This window comes from Moschus berezovskii, chromosome 12, assembly GCF_049115385.1.
Source record: "Moschus berezovskii isolate FMDL1 chromosome 12, NW_MosBer_1.0, whole genome shotgun sequence".
Lineage (NCBI taxonomy): Eukaryota > Metazoa > Chordata > Mammalia > Artiodactyla > Moschidae > Moschus > Moschus berezovskii.
The window spans coordinates 56,351,428-56,370,371 of NC_142471.1; the positions used below are offsets into that span (position 1 = coordinate 56,351,428).

General features: G+C 40.8%; 1 protein-coding gene across 5 annotated transcripts in view; it reads left to right on the forward strand.

The window, feature by feature from the left end:
* Window positions 1-18,944, forward strand: part of STAMBPL1 (STAM binding protein like 1) — a 55,178-nt gene that overhangs the window by 22,524 nt on the left and 13,710 nt on the right. For 4 of the 5 annotated variants that reach the window (XM_055425137.2, XM_055425138.2, XM_055425135.2 and 1 more), the window contains 4 exons: window positions 7,798-7,880; window positions 10,374-10,591; window positions 15,821-15,896; window positions 18,079-18,174. In XM_055425137.2, coding sequence (XP_055281112.2) covers window positions 7,851-7,880; window positions 10,374-10,591; window positions 15,821-15,896; window positions 18,079-18,174 — 420 coding nt within the window. In that variant the 5' untranslated portion in view covers window positions 7,798-7,850. The remainder of the gene's footprint in view (window positions 1-7,797; window positions 7,881-10,373; window positions 10,592-15,820; window positions 15,897-18,078; window positions 18,175-18,944) is intronic. The other variant, XM_055425140.2, reaches the window with a different exon arrangement.

Genomic DNA, 18,944 nt, shown 5'->3' on the forward strand with positions numbered 1-18,944 from the left:
GAGAAGACTCTACTCTTTAAAAGGTCAAGTCAAAGAGGAAATATGGTTGTGTCTTTGGAACCTACAGTCCAGAGATAAAGGCAAGAAAACAGGAGCTCTAAAACAAAAAGAACTTTCAAGAGGTATCTTACAGGCTAAATGTATCGCAAGGCTGTAGTTTAAACGTTATCAAGCTTCAGGAATATGGGCTCTTCTAGACACAGTTGTATCGAACAGTCTTTGGGACTCTGTGGGAGAGGGTGAGGGTGGGATGATTTGAGAGAATGGCATTGAAACATGTATGTTGTCATATGTGAAACAAATCAGCATTCAGGGTCGATGCATGTTACAGGATACTCGGGGCTGGTGTGCGGGGATGACCCAGAGGGAGGATAAAGGGAGGAGGGAGGTGGGAGGGGGATTCAGGAGGGGGAACTCATGTACACCCGGGGTGGATTCATGTCAATGTATGGCAAAACCAACCAATATAATATTGTAAAATAATTAGCCTCCAATAAAAAATAATTAATAAAAAAATAAAAGATAAAGAAATCAATAAAAGAAAAAAAAAGGAATATGGACTCTTCTGGGAGCAGAGAGTAGGGAGCAGGTTGAGATTAAATCAGGCATTCCTGATGAATGTTTTTGGTTAGTTGTAGACCACTCTGAGGAGAAGGCAATGGCAAGCCACTCCAGTACTCTTGCCTGGAAAATCCCAGGGACGGGGGAGCCTGGTGGGCTGCCGTCTATGGGGTCACACAGAGTCGGACACGACTGAAGTGACTTAGCAGCAGCAGACCACTCTGAGGGCTTCCCTGGTAGCTCAGCTGGTAAAGAGTCCACCTGCAGTGTAGGAGATTCTGGTTTGATTCCTGGGTCAGGAAGATCCCCTGGAGAAGGGATAGGCTACCCACGCCAGTATTCTTGGGCTTCCCCTGTGGCTCAGATGGTGAAGAATCTGCCTGCAATGTGGGAGACCTGGTTCGACTCCTGGGTCAGGAAGGGCATAGAGGAGGGAATGGTAACCCACTCCAGTATTCTTGCCTGGAGAATCCCCATGGACAGAGGAGCCTGGTGGCTACAGTCCATGGGGTCACAAAGAGTCAGACAGCTGAGCGACTAAGTACAGCACAGCACAGACCACTCTGAATTGATGGAGTGGTGAGGAGCCCAGTTGTGAATGAGAGAAGTGAGCCTGGGAGGGTCCAATGAGGATGACTTGGAAGTAGATAATGAAGTTGGGACTCACACCCAAGCTGAAGCCAAAGGCTGTCTTTGCACTATGTGCCCCTGGAGCCTCCACTTAAAAAAAAAAATTATTTAGGCTGTGCTGAGTCTTAGTTACAGAACCATCCTAGTTCCCCAACCAGGGATCGAACCCAGGCCCCCTGCATTGGGAGTGCAGATTCTTAGCCACTGGACCTCCAGGAAGTCCCAGAGCCTCCCCTTTAAAAGGGACTTTATATTTTATTTGTGTATGATGTTGAGTCCTTTCCCTGTGCCTTTGGCATCCTCTGGGGTGTCCTGTTTCTGTATATTTCTGATCCTCCAAACTGCAATGTTTATCTTATCTCTAGTACTCGAAGTCCCCTTCAGTCTGTCTTCCCATGATAAGTGCTGAAGTGTGAGGATCTGGAGAAGACAGCATTTCCAGCATCATGCCAGCTCTCCTGTCATTGATGTTACATGGATTACTTCCTTCCTTTAAGGACCATTTGCTTATTATTATGGCACTTAATTTGTCTTTCCTTCTGCTGGAAATGGAGGAAATACTAGATATCGTATTGGCTTGATCCACTGCAGTCAGCAAGGCGCCATCACCTCTCCCCTCCTCCCTTGCTGCCCATAGTCCATTTTCAATAGCACACCCCAAGGTCACTTTTAAAATTATACTGCCATAGATGTCCCTCATTTGCCCAGAGCCCTAAATAGTTCCCCATTTAACTCGGAGTAAAAGTGAAAGTCTGTACGGTGACCTTGTTGTGACCTCTTACTTTCTTTGCCTCTCTGGTTTCATCTCCCACCACTCTCCTCTCCGCTCACCCTGCTCCTCTTGCTTTTTCTCAAACACACAAAAAGACGCATTGCTGCTTTCGGGTATCTGCAATGGCTCTTTCCTAATCCTCATCTCCTTCAAGCCCCTGCTGCTTTTTGGCTTCAAAGTGATGTGTGTGTGTGTGTGTGTGTGTGTGTATGTGCGTGCATGCTCAGTCGTGTCCAACTCTTTGTGACCCCATAGACTGTATAGCTCCTCTGTCAATGGGATTCTCCAGGCGAGCATACTGGAGTGGGTTGTGACTTCCTTCTCCAGGGGATCTTCCCAACTCATGGATCAAACCCACGTCTCCTGTATCTCCTGCATTGGCAGGTGGGTTCTCTACCACTGAGCCACCTGGGAAGCCTTTGAAAGTGATACCTATCTTGAAAATGCCATTTATTACCTGCTGCCCGACAGACGCCCTCTGCAGCATTCCTGATTTTCTTACTTTTTTTCAATAACACATATTACCTTCCAGCTTCTATACAGTTTATTTATTGAACAGGTTTATTCTCTGTATGTTCACTCCACAAGGGCAGAAATCTTTGCCAGTTTTGTTCACTGATGACCTTCACATACCTGGAACAACGCCTGGCACATTTAGGTGTTCAGTCAATGTTTGTTGAATGAATATAGGATTGAATGAATAAATTGACTATTAAGAAATTTAAATGAGCCACCTGTAAGTTCTTAAAGGCTGGTTGGTGCCTTTGGAAGATACATTTTAACACAGATCTACAGCCAAATATTTACTAAGCTTTTGTTATATTCCTGGGAATGTGATGGGGAGTGTACTGTATGCTTTAAGGGAATTACGTTTTCATTTGTTTGACAAATTGTGTGTGTGGTGTGTGTAGGGCTTCCCAGGTGGCTTAGTGGATAAAGAATCCACCTGCAATGCAGGAGATGCAGATTCAATATCTGGGTGGGGAAGATTCCCTGTAGGAGGCCTTGACAACCCATTACAGTAATCTTGCCTCTAGAATCCAATGGACAGAGGAGTCTGGCAGGCTAGTTCATGGGGTCTCAAAGAGTTGGACATGACTGAAGCAGCTGAGCATGCATGCATGTGTGTGTGTGTGTATATATATATATGTATATATGTTTATGTGAGTGTATATATAGACCTTATTATGTAGGAAGCACTGTTAGAAACTTAGGATAGAAGACAAATAATAACAAATAAGTGTTCCAAGTATCAGGCTCAGTGGAGCCAGATTCTCTGATTTTTTTTTAAGAGAAGCTTTAATCTGAATTTTTATATGAAATCTCTCAGTTTTTAAATGTTGATAACTAAATTAGAATTTCTAAATTTACTGTGACAACAAAATTAAATATTTATCACCACCATATGTTGCCTTTGGGCTTTGCTTATAATATCTGCTAGTTTGAAGGATAACATAGTATCAGTTCAGAAGCAGTCTGAAACTTTTAGATGATAAGTGGATCTTAGAGGATGGGCAGGATTTAGGTGTGCTGTGGGGAGGAAAGAGGGAAGGAGTGTCTTTCTGTGGCTTCTGGTACCTGGAGCAAAGGTGTGGAGGCAAGACAGGCAGAGTGCTGACACCAGGGTTGGGGAAGGGTGAGGGAGGAGGTATATTCTTAGCAGTAATGGCAGTAGTCTCCCTTGGGTATTTACTGAACTATCCTTTTTAGGTTAAACTTACTGCATTTGTCAGTGTACAGATCTAAACAGAGTGTTAGGTAAGACAGAAACTTATCTCTGGCATAATGGTCTGAGGGTAAGCAAACTAGAGTGCTCCTTTTCTTGCTTCACTAAGGCTCATTCTCATGAGCCAAAGATGGCTCAGCTGCAGGTTAGCATTCCAGCCAGTGGGAAGGGAAGGGAGAGATGGGTGACAGCCGTGACCCTTTCTTTAAAGGCGGGATCTAGACTCTGATCGTAAGTACTTGTGTTCACAGCCCATTGGCCAGACCTTGGTAACATGGCCACATCTGATTCCAAGAAAGCCAAGAAATGTAGGTTTTTACCCCGGTGGCTATAAAAAGTTACATTTTTATAGTAGAAAAAGAGAATGGGTATTGCAGATTATATAGCCATCCGTCGCATTTGCTCTTGTGGGTACTGGGTTCTGTGAGATAAGGTACCTCTTATTATGTCCTCAATTTTCTAATTATTTTAGTAAGACTTAAGTGGTACAAACGGAAGGTGATCCTTTAAAAAAAATTCTATTTATTTATCTATTTTTGGCTGTGCTGGGTCTTCGTTGCTGCACGGAGTTTTCTCTAGTTGCAGCAAGCAGGGGCTACTCTCCAGTTGTCATTGCAGGCTTCTCATTGCAGTGGCTTCTCTTGTTGCAGAGCACGAGCTTTAGGGTGCTAGGGCTTCAATAATTGCAGCACATGGGCTCAGTAATTGCAGCTCCCAGACTCTGGAGCACAGGTTCAATAGTTGTGGTACAGGGGCTCAGTCACTTCACTGTAGGTGGAATCTTCCAGGACCAGGGATCAAACCTGTCTTCAACATTGGCAGGCAGATTCTCTACCACTGAGCCACCAAGGAAGCCCCAGAAGGTGATCCTTGACAATAATTTTTTCATCTTTTAGATGCTTATAGCCCACTGTATTTCTGGTTAAATCAAAGTAGCTTATCAAAGTAGCTTGGTGAGGTTTGTTTGTTTGTATAAAAGGTCTAGAGCAGCCAATTTTCAATTTTTTGTTGTTTTTGTTCTTGGGACCCCTTTGCACTCTTAAAAATTACTAAGAACCCTGAAAAGATTTGCTCATGTGGAGTAGAGTTAAAGAGAGGTTTAACTATTGGTTTTCATCTATAGCAACTCAATAAATTTTGATGTTTAAGATATATTGAATTAAACATTTTATACATCTAGAAGCTCATTATGGAAAGCTTTGATTTCTGTGCACACTTATCATTGCTTTTGGCCTCCCAGCCCTGCATCTACCTTTTCTCAGTTGGCAGGTCCTACTTTGCCTCCTATAGAAGAGTAAAGCACCAGATATTGGCACTTTCAACCACCTTCGCAGCCTGGCTGCAGGCATGTGACCTAGGTTCTGCCGGTCAGACGCATTTCCATCTCATATTTTGAAATAGAAACCAGTGACATGAGAATGCGTGTGGCAGCTCCCCAGGTGGTTTCAGGACAGCAGCTGGTGTTGGCAGTGGAAGCTGCTGGCTGCCCTACCCATCAGCGACAGGCAGCAGGCCACAGCTGCTGTGTGATTTGGGGTGATGTTCCCAGATATGTAGCCTCCAAGCCCAGTTTCTCCGGCCCTCTTGGAAATTTGTGATCCTTCTATTATCATTCTGTGGGTTCTTTGCTTGAAACTGAGAATCCTGCTTGATCCGTTCTCAGAGGCAGTGTCTTTCAAAGCATTGTTTGGAAGTCTCACGAATCAGAATTACCAGGGCCACATCCTAACAATCCATGCCTGTTGGTCGACTTGAAACTAATGGATCCAGAATCCTTTTGAGTTCCAGGAATCTGAATTTCATTTATTTTTTCATCTTTGGCCATGCCAAAGAAACTTCCCTAGTGGATCAGATGGTAAAGAGTCTGCCTGCAATGCAGGAGACCCAGGTTTGATCCCTGAGTTGGGAAGATTCCCTGGAGAAGGAAATGGCAACCCACTTCAGTATTCTTGCCTGGAAAATCCCATGGATGGAGGAGCCTGGTGGGCTACAGCCAGGGGGTCACAGAGAGTCGAAGACAACTGAGCAACTAACACTTTCTTTGTTTGGTCATGCCACCTGGCATGTGGGATCATAGTTCCCCAACCGAGGATCAAACCCACCCCCATCCCCGCTACATTGGAGCACAGTCTTAACCACTGGACCACCAGGGAAGTCCCAGCAACCTGCATTTTAAACATCTCAGGTTTATATGATTTTAGAACTGCTCTCCTAATGTTTCCAACTTTTTAAATTATTTGTGCTCTGTTTAAAGATCTGAGTAAGCCCTCCAAGAATTCACTCTCTGTTTTTAGGAGACTCTAATCAATGAGTAACTGGTATTTCCTGTCCTCTTCTCTCTCCTCAGCCTCAAATTCTCCATTAAGCCTCTTTGTTCTGTCTCTTCAACTCTTTTAATGTTTTTTTTTTTTTTTTCTTGGCTTATTCTCCCTGAGAAGTAGTAATTCCCCCAGTGGGATTGCTTATATTCAGTGGTCCCAGGATTGATTTGGATTTTAAAACTATACTATGACTGGGGCTTCCTGCAGGTCATTTCTTTCTTGGGCATTTCTGCAGCCTGCTGGTCTACAGCTTGATGTTTACTGCAGGGATCACTGGAGAGGGTGAAGGGGAGATATCGGAACATACTGAGTGACTTTCCTTGAAAAGCTTTCATTCATGAATTCAGGCCAGAAAATAGCACAAAAGGATTGAATAATGTACCTCTAAAGTTTCTAATATCACAGAAGGTTATAACTTGAAAGAAGCTTAGCCCCGTCATTTCATGAATAAGGAGCTGAGGAGAAGTTATGTGTCCAATATCACATAATTGATTAGTGGAGTTTAAAAGCCAAAATAAATTTAGAAGTGGGAAGTGATAATGCAATGCTTGATCTAAACTAGCATACAAAGGAAGGAGACTAGCATTTATTGAGTATTTGAACTTGGGTACATTCACTTAACATCTTGAAGTCTCAGCTTTCTCAATTGCAAAAATCAGGATTCTAATAAGAGCAAACATTGATATGATATGGACTGTGTGCTGGGAACTGTTCTAAGCACTTTATATGCTAAGTCATTTAATCCTTACCACATCGACATGACTTAGGTACTATTATTTTTCCCCTTTATTCAGATACACAGAAAGCTATATATTTACCTACAGTCACTCTGATAAAATATTCTGTTTTCTATTGCTGCATTACAAATCACCTCAAACTTCATGTGTTAAGACAACATACATTTATTATCTCACAGTTTCGTGGAGTCAGGAGCCTAGGCAGCCTAGGCATAACTAGGTCCACTACTCAAGGTCTCACAAGGCAGCATGGAGGTGTTGACCAAGGTAAGGATCAGATCCGAGGCTTGAGGTCTTATTCTAAGTGCACGTCATTCTTGGCAGCATCATCTCCCTGTGGCTATGGAACTCAGGATGACTGAGTCTTCAAGGTCAGCAGAAGAATGTCTTTTTCTTTGCAAGGTCTCCCACTCTGGATAATCTCCCTTCTGATGAACTTAACGTCAAATGTTTAGGGGCCTTAAATCTGCAAAAATCTGTTCATCTTTGCCATATGACAGGATGTAAACATGGGAGTAATGTCCCATCACCTATGCCATGTTTTGCTGAGGTTAAAAGCTAGTTACAGGTCTTCTCTACACTCAAGGGGAGGTGATTATATAAACCTGCGGATCCCAAGGCGTATCACAGCTCCATCTTAGAATTCCACCTACCATAGCCAGGAAGACTTAGGTTAAGCCCAGACTGGCTCCAGGTCTGAGTCCATGCTCTCAGTCACAATGACCGTCTCTCTCCTTTTGAAGCAAGTAAACCCACTTTATAACCTTGCATGGTGTTCTAAGAACCATAACACCCAGCAGGTTCTTACTGAGTACTAGGCAATAATTAAATCTCTCCATACCTCCTCTTTTCAAGGTCTGCTTCAAGAAACCTTATAACCACCTGCAGTTTTGTATTTTCAGAAAGAAATTTCCAGTAGTCTCAGATTATATAACTTATTGCAATTGGCTCATATTTTTTTCTCAGGCAGAACTAACCCTGGGTTTTGGGATATGAGACCTGAGTTCTCAAGAAATAACCCGAGCGCTGCTTTTTTTGCCTTTGAAACAGATGAAGTGATTGAGAAGAAACAGTAAACATCGTCATCTTGTAGACAGGACAACATGGATCAGCCATTAACTGTGAACTCCCTGGTAGGTGGCACCAACTGATATTTGACATGTGGTTCGAAAACCCAAAAAGAAGAACAGAAACACACCAAATGTGAAATGAGTCACAGTTACTTCAAGAAGTTAAACACTTGCCATTTTCATCCATCCGTGTGGTCCTCTCCTTTGAGGAAGTGACTAATAAAACCATCTTTGCTAGAATTAAAAATAATTTTTTTTTCCCCATGAAAGTGTGAAATTTTAATTCTCTGGTTTGGTTCCAGGCATGTAGTTCTTTAGCACGAAACCAGAGAGAATTTCAGAGATGACATTGTAACAGGTACTTCGACTGTTCTGTGCCTCAGTGTTTTCACAGATGAAAAATTAGAGGTTTACCTTGTATAGTAATAGCTAAGGAAACAGTTTATGTTTAACACTGAGATGCGGCTTTGGGATCCTTGTGTAAATGTGCAAATACCTGCAACACTTGTCCTTTTCATCTTTTCCCCTTAGAGCCAACATAGTACACACCTTCTTGAGCTACATCTTAGAAGAAATAATGTGCTAGAGAGGAAATAACAGGGGCCTGGGGATCCCATGGGTTTATTGTGTGTCCCAGATCAGTCTCTGAATGTGAATATAGCAACATTATATAATCTCCGTGGCCCAGTTTTGTACTTTGTGACTTTTGGAAACCATAGTTTTAATGTTACCAGCCTATCACTGGGGCTTGATAAACAACAGTGATCATTAACATCCATCTTCTCCTGATGACCCTCCCAAACCTGCTCACTAAACTTGTCGCCCTGGGGACAGCAGTATACTGAATACGCTATACACACAAAGCTTAGCACCAGAACACAAATAGAGGGCCTAGTACTTGCTCTGAAATAGGGTAGTGTTTTCTCTCTGTGGAAAAAGTCCTTCACAGTTGCTCAGTTGCTTTTGTGAGTATGTTTGAGGAGCAGAAAGTTGTAGGCACTTTTCATTTTCTGACACTGTATTGTGAAGACTGCCGCATTTCCACCTCCACAGGAGTCATTTTCCTGGAGTTCCTTGTGTGTTTTTCTAGAACATTATGTGAAAATAATTAAAATTTTAGTGGACATATCAATGTAAAAAATGAACACTAAGGCTTTGTCATCTGGAAAGTTTTATTTACATCCAAGAAGTTCATATTCAAATGAAAAATTATTATAGATTGATGAAGAGTTTAGGCTATTTCCCAGTTTATCTCTGAAATCAGTTTTAAACTTAAGTAGCACCATTCCCATAGATGGAAAATAAATATTTTTTTCTTCAGGTAAAAAGAGAGTCTAATTATAATCACACTGTTCCCTTTCTCTCTTCCTCCTTTATTTGATATATTTATTGGTTATCATTTGTGTTACAGGGAATATACTATATTCCAGAGCACAAAGATGAGTGTAAAATGATTCCTTTACTTCAAGGAGCTTATAAGGAGTCAAAAATACTTGTAAAACAAATAATTATAACTCAGCATAGACTGCATAGTAAAAAAATGGACAAGTTACTTTTGTGCATGCAGGAGGCTGGAAGTCTGCCCTAATTTTCCTAAATTTTTTTTCTGATGTCACTGAAGCATTAATCTGTGGTCATATAACAGCATTCTTGGAACACAGTCAGGATTATTTGGTTACATGGGGTTTATGCTGTTTCCTCACCAGCAGAGCTGAGAAGCTGCCACAGAGACTCTGTGTCCCACAGAGCCTAAGAGATGTGCTATAGGGCCTTTAACAGAAGAAAAAAAAAATTGTTGACTGTTTCACTTTTCAGAAGTACTAACTTTTCATTGAATAATTATCCTGAATTTATATGTTCTGTGTTTTTCCAAATGTGTATGTGTTATTAATAAAATACTAATGTATTAATATCACAGACCCTTTTCCAGTAATTATTATCATTATTTTCTTAGGGATGAATTAACAGTGTAATTATGTTGGGAGGGGGGGTGGGAGGTGGGAAGGTGGTATGTCCATATGCTGAAAAAGGCTTCTCCAGGGCTTATTGGTGGGGTTTTATTCACTTGGTAAAGATGCAAAGAGGCCCTGAAAGCTTCTCATTAAACCAGATATATTTTGGAATAGAATTGAATACATACAGTAACTTTGGATCCAAAACATGTCTTGGAGACCCTTCGAGTATAATGACATGATCCCTGCCCTGTCAGGAATCCATCTCTTGGCTTACTTCTGTAAGGGTGTAATGGTCAATGATATTTTACCTAAAATGACCTAAAACATTCGCATACCCAGGAACTGCCACATAACTGTAGCTGAAACCTACAAGAGATCTTAGTCCAAAAGGGTGTATGCTTACCCTGCAGATATGTGCTTTTTTGGTGTGCAGACGACATGTTTAAGCAAAAAGACCTCACTTTTATCATGTTATTAACTCATTAAAAAAAACAAACAAACCTTAGGTACTGATGTCAGATATTTAATACAAAAAAATACATCTATAATGTTAGTCTGTTCATTTCTTCTTATAACCAGAGATTCAAATTTGGCTCTGCAGAAAAAGTTAGCTGCGATGCCAGACCACACGGATGTCTCCCTCACCCCGGAAGAACGAGTCCGTGCCCTAAGCAAGCTGGGCGGGAACATCACCATTAATGAAGATATCACTCCACGCCGCTACTTTAGATCCGGAGTAGAAATGGAGAGGATGGCGTCTGTGTATTTGGAAGAAGGAAACCTGGAAAGTGCATTTGTGCTTTATAATAAATTTATAACGTAAGTATTTTATCTTGGAGATCTTTGAAATGAGATCAAAGAACATTGGGAACAAATATTTACATGCTATTTTGATGAGACAGCTTCGATGCCAGGCATGGATTCATACTCAGATCCAATTTACCATCTCCAGAAGCAGGAGAGAGCCAGGTTTTTAAGTTACCAAATCATGTACTCAAAGGTGTCCCAATATCGTCTCTGAGGCTTAGGGGTGGAAGATCAGAGATGAAGTGAGGTGCAGAGATGTATATCCATAGGCCAGCACTGTAATCTGAGTGCCCCTTTCTCTATCTTCACAAAATTTCTTGTTCCCTCTCATTCTCCCTTCACAAGAATGCAAGCCTTTGAGAGCAGCCATCATATTGTGGCTCTATCTAGAGCATCTGAAACGTGCCATTAACATTCTTGATATTTAATTTGATGGGTTGAGACGAGGGGTAAATTGACAGTCCTAGGAAGGAACTGATCAGGGGACAGAATGTAATAGTTGATTTAACATTGTAGTCAGTATTTCTTAAGGCAGTTATTTAACTGTGTAAGAATTGTTGTGTATAAAAGATCTTCCAATATATTGAAAGTGGCAACATCAAAATAGTCATGTAAAAATATCACACTTCACATTAGATAGTTATTTGTTAATAACATATCCTCATTTGAACTAAAAAAATGGGATTTGGACTTTTTGTACCAATTTGCCATGGTACTGATTGTGAAGATCTCCTGTTACCAAAAGTAATCTCATCAGAGCTGAAGTCCTTATTTTTGTTTCCACTGAAAATCACTCATTGATTAATTGTATTAATTTACTTGGGGATTTAATCCTAGAATGTGCAAGAAGTTGAAAAGATTAACTGTTTTTAAAAATTTGTTTTCGGCTGCGATGGGTGTTTGGTGCCTTGTGCAGGCTTTCTGTAACTGTAGCCCTTGGGGGCTACTCTCTAGTTGTGGTGCTGGGGGCTTCTCTTGTTGTGGAGCACAGACTCTAAGCAAAGGGGCTTCAGTAGTTGCCGCTCTCAGGCCATAAAGCCCTAGCTTAGTAGTTGTGGCACGGGCTTAGTTGCTTCTCAGCATGTGGGATCTTCTCGGACCAGGGATCAACCCTGTGTCCTCTGCACTGGCAAGCAGATTCTTATCCACCGCACCACCAGGGAAGTCCAAGATCAACTGTGCTGCATCCATGATTCTACCATGGGTGAAATTAAAGGCAATTAGTATGGTATGCAAAGTGGTCTCTTCATTTTATTCATGTTAATTAACTTATTGGAAATTTAGGGAATGGTTGTTTTAGAAAAGGCAGAGGCACCAGAGATCAAATTACCAACATCTGCTGGATCATGGAGAAAACAAGAGAGTTCCAGAAAAACATCTATTTCTGCTTCATTGACTATGCCAAAGCCTTTGACTGTGTGGATCACAATAAACTGTGGAACATTCTGAAAGAGATGGGAATCCCAGACCACCTGACCAGCCTCTTGAGAAACCTGTATGCAGGTCAGGAAGCAACAGTGAGAACTGGACATGGAACAACAGACTGGTTCCAAATAGGAAAAGGAGTGCGTCAAGGCTGTATATTGTCACCTTGCTTATTTAACTTATATGCAGAGTACATCATGAGGAACGCTGGGCTGGAAGAAGCACAAGCTGGAATCAAGATTGCTGGGAGAAATATCAATAATCTCAGATATGCAGATGTCACTACCCTTATGGCAGAAGTGAAGAGGAACTCAAAAGCCTCTTGTTGAAAGTGAAAGAGGAGAGTGAAAATGTTGGCTTGAAGCTCAACATTCAGAAAACTAAGATCATGGCATCTGGTCCCATCACTTCATGGGAAATAGATGGAAAAACAGTGGAAACAGTGTCAGACTTGATTTTTTTGGGCTCCAAAATCACTGCAGATGCTGATTGCAGCCATGAAATTAAAAGACGCTTACTCCTTGGAAGGAAAGTTATGACCAACCTTGATAATATATTGAAAAGCAGAGACATTACTTTGCCAACAAAGGTCCGTCTAGTCAAGGCTATGGTTTTTCCAGTGGTCATGTATGGATGTGAGAGTTGGACTGTGAAGAAAGCTGATCGCCGAAGAATTGATGCTTTTGAATTGTGGTGCTGGAGAAGACTCTTGAGAGTCCCTTGTACCGCCAGGAGATCCAACCAGTCCATTCTAAGGGAGATCAATCCTGGGTGTTCATTGGAAGGACTGATGCTAAAGCTGAAGCTGCAATACTTTGGCCATCTCATGCGACGAGTTGACTCACTGGAAAAGACTCTGATGCTGGGAAAGGTTGGGGGCGGGAGGAGAAGGGGACGACCGAGAGTGAGATGGCTGGATGGCATCACCGACTCTGTGGACATGAGTTTGAGTGAACTCCGGGATTTGGTGATGGACAGGGAGGCCTGGCGTGCTGTGATTCATGGGGTCGCAAAGAGTTGGACACGACTGAGCAACTGAACTGAACTGAACTGGCAACATTCATTTTAACTGGGAAAAATCAGAGACTTTCAAGAAGGTTAAGAAATAACTCTCAATTGGATGTTATCAACTGTCATCAATAGCACACATTTTCCATTTTAGTTTCTGAAGTGTAAGTTACTAATTGATAATATTTTTTTCACCTTCTGAGTTTTGCACACACCCATAAGTGTGGTAAAGGGCCACTATACTATCTGAAGTCTTCTTATTGGCACCAGTGGTAAAGAATCCACCTGCCAATGCAGGAGACCAAACAGACTTGGGTTTGATCCCTGCGTCGGGACGATCCTCTGGAGTTGGAAATGACAAGCCACTCCAGTATTCTCGCCTGGAAAATTCCATGGACAGAGGAGGCTGGTGGGCTACATACAGTCCATGGGGTCACAAAGAATTGTTCATGACTGAGCGACTGAGCGCACACACATACTCTCTGAATTACTGAGGAATCAGAATATTTGAATTCTCTCCCATCACTAATGATATGATCATTGGTTCAGTTATCCTCTGTGAGTTCAGTTTCTCATCTACATAAATTAAAGGCTTATAGATGAAAATCTGAGGTTTCTTCAACTCTGCATATCAGTGACTTTATTCTACATATAAAAGACTTAGGCAACTGACACCTTATGTAGTTTATTTAAGCTTTAATTTTCTCACTTGAGAAATAAGAATTATAATACCATGCCTATGCATTCAGTAGATGAGATGTGAGTGTATATGATTTGTAAACAACAGAACATCAATAATTATAAATGAAAATGCTCATTCACGTCCAACTCTTTTCAACCCCATGGAATGGCACCTGCAGGGTTCCTCTGTCCATGGGATTCTCCAGGCAAGAATACTGGAGTGGATTGCCATTCCATTCTCCAGGGAATCTTCCTGAACCAAGGATCAAACCCAGGACTTCTGCATTGCAGGCAGATTCCTTATCTTCTGATTCCTTACCTTACCATCTGAGCCACCCATGGGTGTAGATATTCTTAGTGGTCACAAATTCCTATTCTCATTTCCGTAAAGGAGACCTAGCCATTCTGCAGTTAGGAAGATATGAGGAGTTCTGGCTAATGAAATGTGAAGGGAAATTACATGTATCAGTTCCAGCCTGAAACAATCAGGAGTCCTTAGTGATTCTCCAATCCCTTTTCTTTCCCTGACTTATATTCCAAACAGAGCAACTACAAGATACCAGGATCTCCATTGGTTTCCATCCTCCATCAGCTTGGGTTCACAAGTATCTGAACCTTCTCGGAAACCCCAGCTTGTACTGGTACCAACCATACCCGGGAAATAAATATTTGTTATTTTAGGACCCTGAGCTTTTGGGGTTCATCAGTTACTACAGTATAGCCTAGCCTCTTTCAGCCAATAAAAAAACTAAGTAGTTAACTGAAACATGTCTGTGGTGAATCAATAATTAAACAATTTCAGAGGAAGGAAGAATGTGCCACTATGTTAATCAAAACTAGTATTTGCTCTCAGGGCCATTCATTTAACAAATATTTATTGGGCATTTATTATGATGAGATAGACACTATTCTACAGGCTGAGGATACATCAGTAAGAGGAAAAAAACAGAATTTCATGCCCTTGTGGAAGCAAAATCTTAACTTTACCTGGAAACAATGAACCTGGTTTGCTGTAAGGATTTCCCTTCATTTTTACTGTCCCTTGTTCTTGAAAAGGTGATGAAAAATAATTAACTATTAATTCCATTCCATTCCGTTCCGTTCAGTCGCTCAGTCGTATCCGACTCTTTGCGATCCCGTGGACTGTAGCCTACCAGGCTTCTCCGTCCATGGGATTCTCCAGGCAAGAATACTGGAGTGGGTTACCATTTCCTTCTCCAGGGGTTCTTCCCGACCCAGGGATTGAACCCGGGTCTCCCACATTGGAGGCAGACGCTTTAAGCTCTGAGCCACCAGGGAAGCCCAACTATTAATTAGCACCTCATAATCCATTAAGGATTCTGGCTGACATTTATCTGAGTTATGAATTTTCATATACGAGTCTTTAATACCATGTTGGGCTTCCCTGGTGGCTCAGTTGGTAAAGAATCCTCCTGCAATGTGGGAAACCTGGGTTCGATCCCTGGGTTGGGAAGATCCCCTGGAGAAGGGAACAGCTACCCACTCCAGTATTCTGGCCTGGTGAATTCCATGGACTATTCCATGGGGTCACAAAGAGTTGGACACGACTGAGTGACTTTCACACCATGGCACTGCTGATTCATCAGTGGCCCTTTGAGTCTGTTTCTGTGAGGAGGTGTTTTTATCCGTCTTTCCAGGCTCTTACATTTTCATGTGCTATTCAGTGTTGTCAGCACTATACACAAGTAGAATGGTGCTCTCGTGGGTTTAAGTGCCCATGACCTGAGAAAAACTAAAGTGATGTGATCTGTTGAGGCGCATCCTGACTTTAACCCTCTTAACCTCAGTGCTTAATTTGCTGAGCTTAACTCCTCTGTAATGCCAAAATCATATTTATATCAACCTTTGATGGCAGATGGAAAGAATATAGGTTAAATAAGAAGGAAAATGGCAACCCACTCCAGTATTCTTGCCTGGAAAATCCCATGAAGGAAGAGCCTGGCGGACTACAGTCCATAGGGTCACAAAGAGTTGGACACGACTGAGCACACATAAATAATGTTATTAACCATGTCCTTTTGAAAAGGAGGTTCATTCTTATATTAGAAACCATCACTGAGCTTTTTCTGTCATATAACTCTAATGATGTGTTTTCTCTTTCTCCAGTTTATTTGTAGAAAAGCTTCCCAACCATCGAGATTACCAGCAATGTGCAGTGCCCGAAAAGCAAGATATTATGAAGGTATTGAGTGATCAACTCCCCCTGGAGGTTCATGTTCCCCAAGTATCCATTATTGATTCATCCCTTTTCCTTCCTCTTCTGTCTAATATTCTCGAGAGTTTCAGTGCAAAAAAAAAAAAAAAATCATTCCATTAGCTATGATATTTCGATCTCTTCTTAGACCTTTAGACATCATTACTGTGGGATGTCTACTTAAAACTGGGAGAAGAAAATAAAAAAATCAAGAATGCACTTGATCTTACGATATGAAGAAGGAATTATTTTATGATTCCTCTCAGAGATTGAGAGAATTGTTGTCTATTTCCCCATACTTATTTAAGACAATCATTTTGGCTGGTTTTGGTTATTCCATACAATTCTCAACTCAATACCTGTTTGAAAATCAGTGTTGATTATCAGGGCAGCCACAAAGTTCTAGTCATTTTCTTCTTATAGTACTCACCTCTTAGACAATGAAGTAAACATTTAGTGAGTGACCTGAAATATTCCAGAGGAAAAGGAAGGCTGTTGAAATGTATTTATTTAGCATCAATGTTTGCTACATATATAGTTTCAAATATCTTTAGCTGAGAATATATCCTCTTAGATAACACTTAAGCAATGTTTTCCATTTATTTGTCTTAAGTAGTTTGGGTTGATTTTATATGATGGAGATAATGTACACAAAGTCAATCACAACATGAAATTTGAAGTTACTCTCCAAAAATATTTTATCACATAATGGAATAAAAAACTCTCTTAGCCAGTTATGTCAGGCTGCCCTTGTAGCTCAGTGGTCATGAATCCACCTGCAATGCAGGAGTTATGGATTGGATCCTTGGGTCGGAAGATCCCCTGGAGAGGGAAATGGCAACCTACTCCAGTATTCTTGCCTGGGAAATCCCATGGACAGAGGAGCATGGTGGGCTACATTCCATGGTGTCACAAAGAGTCAGACACCACTTAGCAACTAAACTACAACAACCAGTTATGTCAGGCCTGAGGGTGCCTGTAAGTAGAACACAAATGGTCATCTACATTGTTAAATTTCTGTACACTTTCTGAAGGGTCATTCCTTATCCAGCCTTCGTGTAACATTTCCCTTCAGTTCTCTTGTTCATTTAATGTCAGAAAGTTCTGGATGGAAACCAAGGTCTTAGGCTGCCAAGATGACTCTTCTATTCTAATTTGGTGGTGGTGGTGGTTTAGTTGCTAAGTCATGTCCGACTCTTGCAACCCCATGGACCGCAGCCTGCCAGGCTCCTCTGTCCATAGGATTTTACAGGCAAGAATATTGGAGTGTGTTGCTGTTTCCTTCTCCAGGGGATCTTCCTGGCCCAGGGGTTGAACTCTGGTCTCTTGCATTACAGGCAGATTTTTTGCCAATTGAGCTACAAGAGAAGCCCACTCTAATTTAGGATTATTCTTATTTTCACTTATATAGAAAAAAAAATTCTCCAAAAGCATATACATTTTCTGTTTGTGCTTATTGAATAAATGGATCGATGGATGACAGATTAAGAGCACAGAAATTTTAGAGTTAGCTTAGCTAGAGTTAGGAGTTTTGGATTTTAGTCATAAGGAGGCCATATAAGGAGGTCAGTTGTATGACACTGGACAAGCCTTTTGATCTCTCTGAGCCTTTGTTTCCTTATCTCTACTAAGGCTGGGGTGGGTACTTGGACGGTATTTTCCTGCTATCAAGAATCACTGAGAAGTTGTTTGAGATACAGATCCCAGTCCTTTCTCTGAATATGTTGATTCAGTAAATCTGGGCTTAGACCTGGGGATCTATGTTTTTATAAAAGGTGCCTCAACTGCTTTTTACAGTCCGTTAAGCCTAGGGATCTCTACTTACCGTGTTCTCCAATGTCCCTTTTAACTATGATGCCATATAATTTACATACCATGGAATGTGCAGTTACAAATCCACTACCTGAAAATGAGCTACCTACCTATACAAAATGCTTACTTAACCAGTGGAGTAAATAAAGATCTTACAAAGGGGATAAATTTTTCTCTTCTCTACTGAAAAGTTGTATTTTGGAGCCCTAGAAAATATGGATTTTTCCACCTTCCTGTTCAGTTACTTGTGTCTTGATTTCTAATACACATACCAGTTGTTTTTCTTTCTCAGCTGATGATCTGAAAGACTGTACTGAAAATTCTACTAATCAATGTGTATATATATATTTTTTAAAAGAAACTGAAGGAGATTGCATTCCCAAGGACAGATGAATTGAAAAAGGACCTTTTAAAGAAATATAATGTAGAATACCAAGAATATTTGCAAAGCAAAGTAAGTTCAATTGGTACATTTAGTTCATGAATTGTTTTCTGTGCAAATATTTTTTTGAATTTTATTTTCATAAGTTTTTCAAATGTCATATGCATTTAAGTTAAAATTAAAGAAACCATGATGGAAAACACATTAAAAAGTTGATGTTGATGTCCTGGTTAAGCACTTGCACCAAATATGTGGTAATTTTTATTTCCCAACAAGATCTAATAAAGTGAAGCATTAGAAAATAGACTTTCTACAGTAATTTAACCAGAGTGTTCCTTCACTGTTTACCTGAGGCTACCACAACATTGTTAGTTGGCTATACCCCAATAAAAAATTAAAAGTTTAAAGTTAGGGAAAAAAAAGAATAAGCAGAGCTTTTTGACCAACTCTTGCCAGTGTAATCTTGAGCCAGATGGCTGTTCTTTAGCAATGAAAGGAGGCAGTAGAGAGGTAGGGAGAACAGTATATAGTTTCTGAGGTATCTAATTCGATTCTTAAATATTTTAATGTTATGTTATTATATTCTTAAATATTATAATTACTATAATAACATAAATGCAAAACATCCAGATGGAATAATATCTAGCCATATGAGCGAAATGTAGTCATATCATCAAAGGATGATGACTTCTGGATTCTTATTAAATAGAGAGTGAAAAGAAAAATTATGTGTGAGATCAAAGGGCATTGGATAAAGAAACTGACCAATCAGTCTATAAGATATTCCAGTTCAGCACTTGAACTCTTAAGGTTTACAGCTTCTGTTTTGCTTTTTTGTTTGA